General features: G+C 34.7%; 1 protein-coding gene across 2 annotated transcripts in view; it reads left to right on the forward strand.

The window, feature by feature from the left end:
- Positions 1-13,812, forward strand: part of LOC127877864 (uncharacterized) — a 28,188-nt gene extending 14,376 nt beyond the window's left edge. For both annotated transcript variants that reach the window (XM_052424162.1, XM_052424163.1), the window contains exons 11-13: positions 536-743; positions 910-1,186; positions 12,769-13,812. In XM_052424162.1, coding sequence (XP_052280122.1) covers positions 536-743; positions 910-1,186; positions 12,769-12,841 — 558 coding nt within the window. In that variant the 3' untranslated portion in view covers positions 12,842-13,812. The remainder of the gene's footprint in view (positions 1-535; positions 744-909; positions 1,187-12,768) is intronic.

Raw genomic sequence — 13,812 nt, forward strand, 5'->3', positions numbered from 1 at the left:
AGAGAATTGCCGTGAACGGCCATTTCACAATTTTGACAAAAGCGGCCATTTTCAACTGTAAAAATTGTTGGGCTTTAAACTGCCAAAAACAGCCATTTCACAATTCAAAATTAAAATTTGATCTAATATATTACATAAGGGAGACAAGATATTGACAGTAAAAAGGCTTTTCTGTGGTTTTAGATAGAGTTAACCAGTCAAAATATTGATGATCTCAATGTAAGTGGTTATTTGTTGAAAGAAAGTGTCAAGAAAATGAAAATATTCTTTAAAATCATTTTAATGCATTATTAAAAGATTTTTTAATATGATGCAAGTATTAAACATGCTTTTATTAAACTAATTCTTAAACTGAATTTCACAATTTTTACAAGTTCATGACTCATTTTGTCACAAAGTGAGGGGGCCAGGGCCGCTTCAAAAAATCAGGAAAAAAAGCCCTGACAGAAGTATAAACACGCTTAACGCACACGCTTGACCTTACAACAGAATTCCAATGAACAATTACTTATTTCTATCTAATATTTGTTCACAGTTAGACACAGGGAGCAGAGCAGGTGCACCAAATACCCAGATCCAACCCTCAGGAAAATCTTACCCTGTCAACTCGATCCATGTGCCAGATTCCCATCTCTTGGCGGACTCTAACCAGTCCGAAATAGCTACCTGGACCTCAAAATCTCTTAAATCTTTGGATCCACCTGAGATGCGGCCACTATTTGATGGACCTGGATCATCCTTTGGTTTGTACACATAGAATGCAATCCTGTGTGGTCTCTTATTTTGAACTTTTTTGAAGACAAAAAAGATCACAAATATCACTTAGTCTTAAATTTGAACAATTCGAAGATGATCTCAGTCTATATTGAGGTTACAATTCCTACACTGCAAGCTTTTCTTCCTCCTCAGCTGAAGAGCTTCGTTTGATGCCAACCAGCAAACGAGTCGACTCACTCAAATCAACGGAAATGGCCCTGATCTTCTCGCCGATCCGGAAACTGCAGAACGTGTTTGAGGGACAGCTGATGTCCGGAAACGAGGACACATTTGTTGCCTTGGAAACGGAAGACGACGCAAGGCGTTCAAGCACACCAACATTTAGAGAAACGTTTGAGGATGAGAGTACTCTGAAGTTTAATTGCTCTGATGTCAACACAAAGGCTACAGCTGTTCGAATAAATAACATGTAGGTTAACATTTTTAGTCTGGTACTGTTGTAACCGTAACATCTGTAACTGCTCTGAGTTCAACACAAACCCTACAGCTGTTCGAATAAATAACATGTAGGTTAACATTTTTAGTCCGGTACTGTTGTAACCAGTTCATTATTGTTTCCATCAGAATCTTAAAAATAACAGAAAAAACTTCAGCTAGGTTGATGAAACTTCTTAAGAGGATAGAGGGACATATGTGAAATATGTAGGTCTGTGTGTTAATTTATCAGACAACGAAGTGGTTGCTATGATTAAAGATACTATGGTTGAGGAAATAATTGGAAATTAAAATCTGGACCCTGTGATAAATAATAAAGGACCTATGTTAGCTAGGTTGTATCAAACATATTATATAAAAAGAGGGCAAAATGGGGAATATGAATTTTACTTCAGTTTTGTCTGTCTGAAAAATCTGGATCTTGCAATAAAACAAAAAATGCTTCACTTTCCTGAAAAAAGTATTTAGATTGAGGGCCATATGGTAAACCCTTTCCCACTTAGACGCATAGTGAATATGGCTATGTGCAAACAGCATTAAAGCAGAACAGCCTGCGAGTAACTCGCAGTCTGTTCAGGTTTTATGCTGTTTACTGCTCATCAGTATCTAAGGGTTGGAAACGGAGCCTTTAAACTTGAATTTAGTAACAGGGTTTTTTTTTAGAAAAAGGGGAAGACGCTGGACGCTGGGTAAAAGGGGAAAATCGAGCGCGAAAGAGACATATTTGGGGAAAAAATAAAAACTGTTCATTTTAATGTCTATAACTTGCCTACAGACTTCAGGTTTTGTTTTAAAAAAAGAGGCATGTCTCTGACCTTTTTGTTCTTAAACACATGAACAAGTATGATATTAAAGTCAAAGTCCTAAATATAGTTGCAGGTGTAGATCTAATAATGAGAAATGTTTTCAACTGGGGCCGGGGAACGATGTCAATATTATGATTTCAATTTCATGATGAATGGGTTGACGATATAGATCTGCTACATTATTGGAAGGGAAAGGTGCGGCAGCTGCCCATTGTCTAATTGGGTGTCAGACAATTCACCCCCAAGACAATTCACCCCCTGGACAATTCACCCCCAGAATTTGATTTCCTTGGACAATTCACCCCCAAAGACAATTCACCCCCAAGACAATTCACCCCAATTTTTGTATATGAGATTTTATGGTCATTTGCTTTTGTCATATTTGAACATTATTTGTGAGCAGATGTTCTGGGGTTATAATTTTGACTTTGCACACAATTTTGACGTGAAAATAATAAATGTAGTATGTAAATGAAAGATGACATTGTGTTTTTTGTCAAATGCAATTCAACCAATGTATTTTTCTATAAACTGTGTTACAACATATATAATTGAAATAAATTAAGTTTTTTGTATTTATAATATTTGTGCATTTGTTTTAAATAATATTATTATTTTACTATTTTATTATTAGTACTTTGTCAAATATTGAAGATGATTAATTAGTTTCATTAAATTCTTAGAATTTTACATTAATATCACATTATTTATTTATTCATGTTAGATAGGATAATTAATTTAATAAAATAAAATGGTTTAATTGATAAGAAAACCTTAATTAAAGAAAGGAAATTTAATCTGGTTGGGAGCGTGCAATTAATGGGTATTACAATCACGCATTCACACCCCTGGCGAGGTTTTATCAAAGCGTCAAAACAGATTAATCAAAGTGTCAAAACAGATAAACAAAGACTTCAGTTACACACATTGACATATGACATAATTATGCTGGGCTTGGCATAATACCTGGTAATACCTGTATTAAAAAATTCTATTTTTGTTCACATGATATTTTGATTATTATTTTTAAACAAATAATTATTATTAAATTTTTTATATTTTTAAACATATAATTATTATTATTATAAACAAAGACTTCAGTTACACACATTGACAAATAATTATACTGGACTGGGCATAATACCTGGTAATACCTGTATTAAAAAATTCCATTTTTGTTCACCTGATATTTTTATTATTATTTTTATTTAACTGCCTATAAACATAGGTGTTTCATTAAAAAAATAATTATTTTTATTCTTATTATCCATTAAGTTGTTCAATGTTCTCTCATTGAAGGATAAGTAATATCCTGTGTGTGTTGTAATGTTGTGTATTGAAACATATTTTAGTCTGCAAATATCAGTATTCATTTCAAATCCAGTAATTCACGTCATTTTCTGTTATAATTTTAAAATGCTACTTATACAGGAGTACTTCATGATTTATTAAATCCACTATAATACCGCTAGTATGGTCCTACTAAAAATGTTTTGAAATGTAATGTATTTTTTACATTAATTGTACTCAATTCAAGTCCACTTCAATCATACAGTATGTTAACTCATTCCATACTACAGCCTTATCTCTAAGCAACCCCAATCAGTATATCTACCACTAGATAATCAGAAGAAGATGATCAGTACCCTCATCAGCTCTGAATGCCTGACAGATTATCTGTTTATTGTTACCTTTAGTGGTGTGAAAAGGTTGTTTTTAGGTGTTGTTATTTTGTTGACTGACTATGTGACAAATATTTTATTATTATATTTCCCATTTATTTATTTATACCCTTTTTACAAATATAAACTGTTTAAATGAATAAAAACAATCTTAAATAAAACAAAACTTATAATTGATTATTTAATGAAAAAAAAACAATAATAAGATATTGTTAATAATAAAAACAAACATCAATAGATAAAAAGCACAGTTATGTTTCAATTGCAAGTAATTTTATGGAAAAAAAAGAAAGACATTCTGAGAACATCTTAATATGCTTTTATTCGAACTTCATAAAAATCAAATAGATTACAAATAACTATTTTTTAGAAAACAGATATTCGTAATTACTAAATAATAAACAAACAGCAAAAGAAAACAACAACAAAATATCTGGGGGTGAATTGTCCAGGGAGCAGGGGTGAATTGTCTAGGGGGTGAGTTGTCTCCTGGGGGTGAATTGTCTTGGGGGTGAATTGTCTTATTCCCGTCTACTTTCACTTTCACAATAATCCGACAGTATTAATCGATGTTGATAACATGTACCTCCGAATCCTGCTGGGTTTCAACGGTTTTTGATGATTCATTCTTAAAAAATGCGTCAACGCAATTAATATTTTCCGAGTCCGATCGTTTTATTTTGTTCGTGTATGAACGCCAATTGTGAGACTTTTTTTCTGTTTTAACGTTTATATCTTGGCTTTCATATAACCCGGATGAAAATTCGACTGGTTTCTGGTAATTAATTGACGAAACACCCTTCTCGTGCAAGACCGGAATCCAGTAAAATAGTCACATGATTAATACGATTAGTTACCCGGTTTCCATGACGTACTTTAAGAGCTATATATAGAATCACTGGGATTCCCAGATTTGAGTGTTCGTCGGGAGAGAGAGAGAGAGAGAGAGAGAGAGAGCGAGATCGTTGTACATGGTACAAATTGGATACGTGTCGACTTTCCCAAAAGAAAAAAAAACATGTCTTTGAGGGTAAAATATTATATTTGGGTGAAAATTATATTTTTGGGGGGGAAATGTTATTTTTAGGGGAAAAATTCTGGTAGGGGAAGACGCCGAATATCGGCGTCACTTTCTTAGTAACAAGAAATATCTTTAAAAAAGATATACGGCGTAAATAGTTTAATGAATGAGATCAAGGATAGCGAATGTCTTTTTCTGTGCAGTTCTTAGCTGCATCACATGCAGTACGGGATGTTACGGGGAGTTTTCGCGGCTTATTTTATATTATAACATATTGCTGGTTATAAACCTATAGATACAAAACAGAAAACCAAAAGAAGAATGGAAGTGAAATTTAAACATATGAGTCAACAGGCCACACGAGAAGTATCCGTATTTATAGGCGCGTTCTTCGAACAAACCTGTTTTAGTGGTTTGTCGGGCATTGCTATTTGATTCGATTATTAACAGTATCAATTATCATCGTGCTAATGCTTAAAGTAATATTATGGGCATTTTGCACTGTTGAATTGAGCTGAAAAGAATTAACAGGTCAAAATAGTTAGTTAAAATGTGGTTACTGATTAATTATCTGCAACTCACACTGAGTAAGAAAGGTCTTAAATTAATTATAACTTTGTAAGGGACTACAAATGCGTCAAAATATGTTTTTAAATGGTAAAGGATTGATATGTTTGTTACAGCTTTTGTCTGGTCAGTCTGGTCATCAGTCCGTCCGTCAGTCTGTTAAAAAAATCTGGATTCTTAAAAAGTATTTTAGTTTATAAAACGCAGTATATGGACAGAGGGCAACATTTGGGATATTTACGTTTTCCTAGTTGTCTGTCTTTCTGAAAAATCTTGATCCTGAACAAATTTAAAAAGTAGATAACCATATGGTGAATATGACAATATTTCAGTTGTTCTTTTTGTTACACCAATATTTGGGTTTCCTTGGTTTAAAAATTTAATGAAAACTAAATTCTGCTTCCTTTCACAACTACAAAGTACTAAGGCTAGATAAATTAAGGTTTGGAGATCCCGTTATTACTGAGACAACATTAACCTAGTGGGAGACTGCTGTTTTGAAATATTTGGTTTTGTACAAAATAGAAACTGTTTCAAACAGAATTCTCTTCTAACTGGAAAGAGAAATTATCTGATTTAATGATTAAAACATGATTGCAGAATGTTTTAGTTAGGTTTAAGCATTTGATATTGAAGTGAAATTCTGGTTATCAGTTATTGTCAAGATGTTTACATCGAAGCCAGTTTGTTTTATTTGTTAATTGAACTGTAATAAACTGCATTTTAAGCACCTGTCACATGAAAATCATTCAAGCAATACTAAAATGTTCTTTTTAAGGGAAATATTATTTATTTAACTAAACATTATTTGGTTTGTAAAAAATAATAGTTTAATGTTTATAAGCTTTGATACAAATACAACACATACTTTACCATATGGTCAGGTGTTTAGAAACAATACCATAAGTAATTTACAAATCTGTATTACAAGTCCGGTTTTAATAAGTTTTTAGCGCACCTGATTGCTCAGGTGAGCTTTTGTGATTGGTCTTTGTCCGTCATCTGTCCGTCCGACCACATTTGTTTGTAAACACTCTAGAGGCCACATTTATTGTCCGATATTCATGAAACTTGGTCAGAAAATTTGTCCCAGTGATACCTCGATCAAGTTCGAAACTGGGTCATGCTGGGTCAAAAACTAGGTCACTAGGTCAAACAAAATAAAAACCTTGTAAACACTGTAGAAGTCACATTTCATGCCCAATCTTCATGTAACTTTGTCAAAATGTTTGTCTCAATGATATGTTGGTTGAGTTAAAAAGTGGTTCCAGTCCGTTGAAAGACATGGCCGCCAGTGGGCGGGGCAGTTTTCCTTATATGGCTATAGAGAAACCTTGTTAACACTCTAGAGGCCACTTTTTTTTTCGGATCTTCATGAAACTTGGTGAGAAGATTTGTCCAAATGATACCTCGATCGAGTTCAAAACTGAATCATGTTAGGTCAAAAACTAGGTCACTAGGTAAGAAAAAAAAAGAAAAACCTTGTAAACACTGTAGAAGTCACATTTCATGTCCAATTTTCATGTAACTTTGTCAAATTGTTTGTCTTAATGATATGTTGGTTGAGTTCAAAAGGGGTTCCCGTCTGTTAAAAAAAATGGCCGCCAGTGGGCGGGGCAGTTTTCCTTATTTGACTATAGAGAAACCTTGTGAACACTATAAGTCACAATTTTCGCCAAATCATCATGAAACTTGGTCAAAACATTGGTTTTATTGATATCTCGGACGAGTTTGAAAATGGTCCAGATCGGTAAAAAAAACATGGCCGCCATGGGCGGGGCAGTTTTTATGCCCCCAGTAGGGTGGCATATAGCAGTTGAACTGTCCATCAGTACGTCAGTTTGTCCGTCCGTCCGAAAACTTTAATGGTCATAACTTTTTCAATATTGAAGATAGCAACTTGATATTTGGCATGCATGTGCATCTCATGGAGCTGCACATTTTGAGTGGTGAAAGGTGAAGGTCAAGGTCATCCTTCAAGGTCAAATGTCTAATATATGGCGTCTGTCCGTCAGTCCGAAAACGTTAACATTGGCCATAACTTTTTCAATATTGAAGATAGCAACTTGATATTTGGCATGCATGTGTATCTCATGGAGCTGCACATTTTGAGTGGTGAAAGGTCAAGGTCTTCCTTCAAGGTCAATGTCAAAGGTCAAATATTGCAATATTGAAAATAGCAACTCAATATTTGGCATTCATGCATATCTCATGGAGCTGCACATTTTGAATGGTGAAGGGTCAAGGTCATCCTTCAAGGTAAAGGTCAAAGGTCAAATTTTGCAATATTGAAGATAGCAACTCAATATTTGGCATGCATGCGTATCTCGTGGAGCTGCACATTTTGAGTGGTGAAATGTCAAAGTCAAGATCATCCTTTAAGGTCAAGGTCAAAGGTAAATTTTTTCAATATTGAAGATAGCAACTTGATATTTGGCATGCATGTGTATCTCATGTACCTGCACATTTTGAGTGGTGAAAGGTCAAGGTCATCCTTCAAGGTCAAAGGTCAAATATTGCAATATTGAAGATAGCATCTCGATATTTGGCATGCATTCGTATCGCATGGAGCTGCACATTTTGAGTGGTGAAAGGTCAAGGTCATCCTTCAAGGTCAAGGTCAAATTTTGCAATATTGAGGATAGCAACTTGGAGCTTCACATTTTGAGTGGTTAAAGGTCAAGGTCATCCTTCAGGGTCAAAGGTCAAATATATGGCTTCAAAGCGGCGCAGTAGGGGGCATTGTGTTTCACAAATACAGCTCTTGTCTCTATAGTAAAAACATGTGCACACTCTATAAGTCACATGTTTGACCCAATGTTCATGAAATTTGGTCAGAACTTTTGTTTCCTAGATTTGATTTATTTATATCTTAAATGAGTTCTAAAATAGATCCGATAGGTCTATAAAACATGGCGCAGACTGGTGAAAGAAACACACTTTTTAGCTCACCTGATTGCTCAGGTGAGGTTGTACGATCGGTCTTTGTCCATCGTCCGTCTGTCCATCCACATTTGGTTTGTAAACACTCTAGCATTCACATTTCTCAAGCATTCTTTATCAAAGTTGCTGAGAAGCTACTGTAAAGGTATAGAAATTCGTCGGTTTGAAATTTCGTGATTTAATAAAAAACAACTAATTCGTTGACACATAATTTCGTGGATTTCAACATTTCGGGGAAGACTGACCGTCATAATAATTAAAACTTGTATTAAAACAATAACGAAGCATAATCTGCTTATCTGTGTGGACAGCAAGACCTGAGCAATCAGGTGAGGTTTTACGATCGGTCTTTGTCCGTCGTCCGTCTGTCCATCCACATTTGGTTTGTAAACATTCTAGCATTCACATTTCTCAAGCATTCTTTATCAAAGTTGCTGAGAAGCTGCTGTAAAGGTATAGAAATTCGTCGGTTTGAAATTTCGTGGTTTAATAAAAAACAACTAATTCGTTGACACATAATTTCGTGGATTTCAACATTTCGGGGAAGACTGACTGTCATAATAATTAAAACTTTTATTAAAACAATAACGAAGCATAATCTGCTAATATGTGTGGACAGCAAGACTTGAGGTTAATGTGCACTGAAGCATGAAAGTGTTGCCGATAATTGTCGATATGAGAGCTAAAGCGGCGCACTTGTGGGTCCCCACTTGCTAATTGCCATCAATTTTGTTTTGACAATATTTGCAATTCTCAGCGCAATCTGTCCCCTAGTAGTAACAATTGAGTAATAAGGTCCCCAAAATACAGGTGTGAAAAGCGTTATGTCTCTTTTAACTTTAATTGGCACTAATTGACATATGTGATAAATCTGTAAACTGTTAATTTGATGACGTCATGTAAAAGAGGACAATCGTTGATGTACAGTTTAAATACTGTGTTTGATTTAAATAGTATTATTACCCTAACACTTATCAAGAAAACCACATACCCGGTATTGCATTAACTAGCATAACTCAATCAAACAATGTCTCTTTCAAAGTGGTTGAAAACGGGGACATTTCTAACAACAAAAGAAAATGTCGGAAATTACTGATATCGGATTAAAAATGTATACAAAAATCGTTGGTACTTGAATTTGTGGTTCAGCAGAACAACGGAATCCACGAAAATTCGTACCACACAAAATTTAATGGATTTATAGTATATGGCCACAAGATCTCAGTCAAGTTTGATAATGAGCAAAATCGCATAATAAATGCCAGAATAATCGCCCTTAGATTGTCTCAATTTTGTTTCATATTTTATGAATCTTGGTCATAATGTTTATTTTTGTAAGCAAAGTTTGATGTTTGGTCATGAGGGGTCAAAATATAGGCCACCAGGTCAAATCTTACAAAAACCTCATAAAAACTCCATACGCCAGAGTTTTGGTTCATTAATGATGAAACTTGACCAGGATGTTTGTCTGGACAATATCTAGGTCAAGTTTGATGATGGGGTCTAATCTTACAAAAACCTTGTAAACACACTAGAGGCCATAGTTTTGGTCCAATTATGATGATACTTGACCAGGATGTTTTTCGTGATGATATCTAGGCAAAGTTTGACATTGGGTCATGTGGGGTCAAAATCTTGGTCACAAGGTCCAAATCTTACAAAAACGTTGTAAACACATGTAGAATTAGCATTACTTGCAAATGTTTGTATTGCAAAAAAACAACATGCAAATGAACAGTACTCAATCAGAATTAATCATATGCTCACACTGCAAAAGTAATCAGAAGAGAACCAACCAATGCTCTAGAGTACTGAATTTTCAACTAAGCAATGAACAAGGCCTTGTAATGAAAAAGGTGAGTGAACTAGGGCCATCTTGGCCCTCTTGTTTAAATTTTAGTTGGTAAGTTGAACTTGAACATAAAAATCTGAATTTTTAAATTATTCAAAGCATTTGCAAATTTGTTTTTATGCCCCCGGTAGGGTGGCATATAACAGTCGCACTGTCCCCGGGGGCATATAGCAGTCGCACTGTCCGTCCGTCTGTCAGTCTGTCTGTCTGTCTGTCTGTCTGTCGCCTCACATGTAACCTTCATATTTGGTATGCATGTGTATATGGACAAGGCCTTCCCATATGCACAAAAAATTTAACTCCTGTGACCTTGACCTTGAACTTGGGGTCCGCGTTTAGGTTTCGAAATCTGCGTTTAGATTTCTAAAAATGCTCATAACTTCTATGTCGCTTTAGATTTAGCCTTCATATTTGGTATGCATGTGTATATGGACAAGGCCTTTCCATACGCACACATATTTTGACCCCTGTGACCTTTACTTTGAACTTAGGGCCCGCTTTGAGGTTTTGAAATCTGCGTTTAGGTTTCGAAAAATGCTCATAACTTCTATCAAAGTGTTTTTTTGGGGGCATATGTCATCCTATGACGACAGCTCTAGTTTATTTATTCATTTAATTAAGATAAGCTATATGGAAAATGTTGGTGTTGTGAATAGAAACACAAAGATGAAATTATACTCAGGAGGGAAGCCCATATTTTTTTTTTTTTAATTCACCTGATTGCTCAGGTGAGCTTTTGTGACCAATCTTTGTCTGTCATCCGTCCGTCCGTCGTCCGTCCGTCCGTCCACATTTGTTTGTAAACACTCTAGAGGCCACATTTATTGTCTGATCTTCATGAAACTTGGTCAGAAGCTTTGTCCCAATGAAATCTCGGTCGAGTTCGAAACTGGGTCGTGCCGGGTCAAAAACTAGGTCACTAGGTAAAAAAAAAACAACAACTTGTAAACACTGTAGAAGTCATATTTCATGCCCAATCTTCATGTAACTTTGTCAAAATGTTTGTCTTAATGATGTGTTTGTTGAGTTCAAAAGTGGTTCCGGTCCATTGAAAAACATGGCCGCCAGTGGTCGAGGCAGTTTTCCTTATATGGCTATAGAGAAACCTTGTAAACACTCTAAAAGTCACAATTTTTGCCCAATCATCTTGAAAGTTGGTCAAAACATTGGTTTTATTGATATCTCGGACGAGTTCGAAAATGGTCCAGATCGGTGAAAAAACATGGCCGCCAGCGGGTGAGGCATTTTTCTCTCTCTCTATATATATATAGTGAAAACATGTGAACACTCTAGAACTTACATTTTTGGCCCAATTTTCATGAAATTTGGTCAGAACATTTGTTTCCTTGATATGAGAGTTGAGTTCGAAAATGGATCCGATCAGTTGAATAACATGGCTGCCAGTGGGCGGGGCAGTTTTCCTTATTTGGCTATAAAGAAACCTTGTAAACACTCTAGAAGTCACAATTTTTGCCCAATCATCATAAAAGTTGGACAAAACATTGGTTTTATTGATATCTCGGACGAGTTCGAAAAAATGGTCCAGATCGGTGAAAAAACATGGCCACCAGTGGGCGGGGCATTTTTCTCACTATGTATATAGTGAAAACATGTGAACACTCTAGAAGTCACATTTTTGGCCTAATTTTCATGAAATTTTTTCAAAATATTTGTTTCCTTGATATGAGAGTTGAGTTCGAAAATGGTTCCGGTTTGTTAAATAACATGGCTGCCGGGGGGGGGGGGGCAGTTTTCCTTATTTGGCTATAGAGAAACCTTGTAAACACTCTAGAAGTCACAATTTTTGCCCAATCATCATGAAAGTTGGTCAAAACATTGGTTTTATTGATATCTCGAGTTCGAAAATGGTCCAGATTGGTGAAAAAACATGGCCACCAGTGGGCGGGGTATTTTCTCTATATGTATATAGTAAAAACATGTGAACACTCTAGAAGTCACATTTTTGGCCCAATTTTCATGAAATTTGGTCAGAACATTTGTTTCCTTGATATGAGAGTTGAGTTTGAAAATGGTTCCGGTCAGTTGAATAACATGGCTGCTGGGGGGGGGGGGGGGGGGGGGGGCAGTTTCCTCATATTTATATAGTAAAAAAAGCTTGTAAACACTCTAGTTGTCACATGTTTTGCCTAATCATCATGAAACTTGGTGAAATGATTGGTTTTATATGTATATCACATAATTAATGCCATAATTATTGCCTTTAGATTGTCCAAATTTTCATTATATTATACAAAATCCTTGTAAACACTCTAGAGGTCACAATTTTGTTTCAGATTTTATGAATCTTGGTCATAATATTGATTTGTGTAAGCAAAGTTTGATGTTTGGTAAGGGAGGTCAACTCAAAATATAGGTCACCAGGTCAAATCTTACAAAAACAAAATCGCTCCATATGCCAGAGTTTTGGTTCAATAATGATGAAACTTAACCAGGATGTTTGTCTGGACAATATCTAGGTCAAGTTTGACGTTTGATAAAGATTGAATGAACCGACTCCTCTCAGGTGTGCGAACTAGGGCCATCTTGGCCCTCTTGTTTATATATATATGTATATATATATATGATATTATAGCATATATATATAAAAATATAAAAAATAAAAATACTATGGGCTTCCCTCCTGTGAAATTATACACAAATGATCTTGTATATTGTCTGTTATAGGCTAAAAGAAACAATGAAAGAGATCAACAAAGTGAAAGCACCTGAGGAAGTTCAAGCTCAGCAGTTTATTTGAAACATCCAAATTAAAAGAATAAGGGTAAAAAAAACATGTGAACTGAAAGTAGACACCAAAACCAAGTGTTGTACAATAATCAGGCAAACATCTGTTATCAGGGTGCGATGGGAAACATGTCAGGATATGGAATTGTACTGCAATACATATATATGTTTTACATATAACAATTTGTGGTGTGTTGTAGGCCATATTTAAAATTCTCCTTTTTTCTTTTTTGTGAAAAATAAATGTATTAAAAGTAGCTGATCCCTGATTGGCATATTAACAATTTTCATTATATTTTATTATAGTAGAATAAGGAATATGTATTATAAATACAAACACGTGAAATATCACTATTTACTGAAAAACCTGGACAGGTTGTGTTGGTAATAGACGTAAAATCATAAGATTCAAATATGTGGTGTAAGTCATATATATTAAATACTATTCCACTAAAACTCAGGCAGAGTCTTTGAGTGGGTAGAGGAAAAGATTATATCTCTGCTGTCATAGAATTTAGTTCTGACAAAGAATGTTGGAGTCTAAACAATCATGTCCTTCATTTTGTGTATAACTATTTGCACATTATCTTGACCTTGTAAAAATTGTTTCTTTATATGAGTTAAGATCATTCTGTAAACAATTTTTTTAATTATCGCAACTTGAGTTTAAATATGTAGTATGTTTAAAGATAGATATATATTTGTAAATCTTTTCACAGTAAACAAATGATGAGTTTTCTTAGTACCTTTAATTGTTATGTTGTCTTATGTTTATGTACGCAAAGTGATTTATGGACATTAGGCAAATGTAACATACAGATTTAGATATTTGGCTGAACAAATGGTCCAATTTTGTATATTTACCCTTCCCTTCCTTTTTAGGTTTTGTAAATATTTGTCTTTAATGTATATGTTGTATATTTATAAATTATATGATGGTTGTAAAAATAAAAAAGTACTTGCAATAATAAACATTTATGTATT

Source organism: Dreissena polymorpha, chromosome 4, assembly GCF_020536995.1.
Source record: "Dreissena polymorpha isolate Duluth1 chromosome 4, UMN_Dpol_1.0, whole genome shotgun sequence".
Classification (NCBI taxonomy): domain Eukaryota; kingdom Metazoa; phylum Mollusca; class Bivalvia; order Myida; family Dreissenidae; genus Dreissena; species Dreissena polymorpha.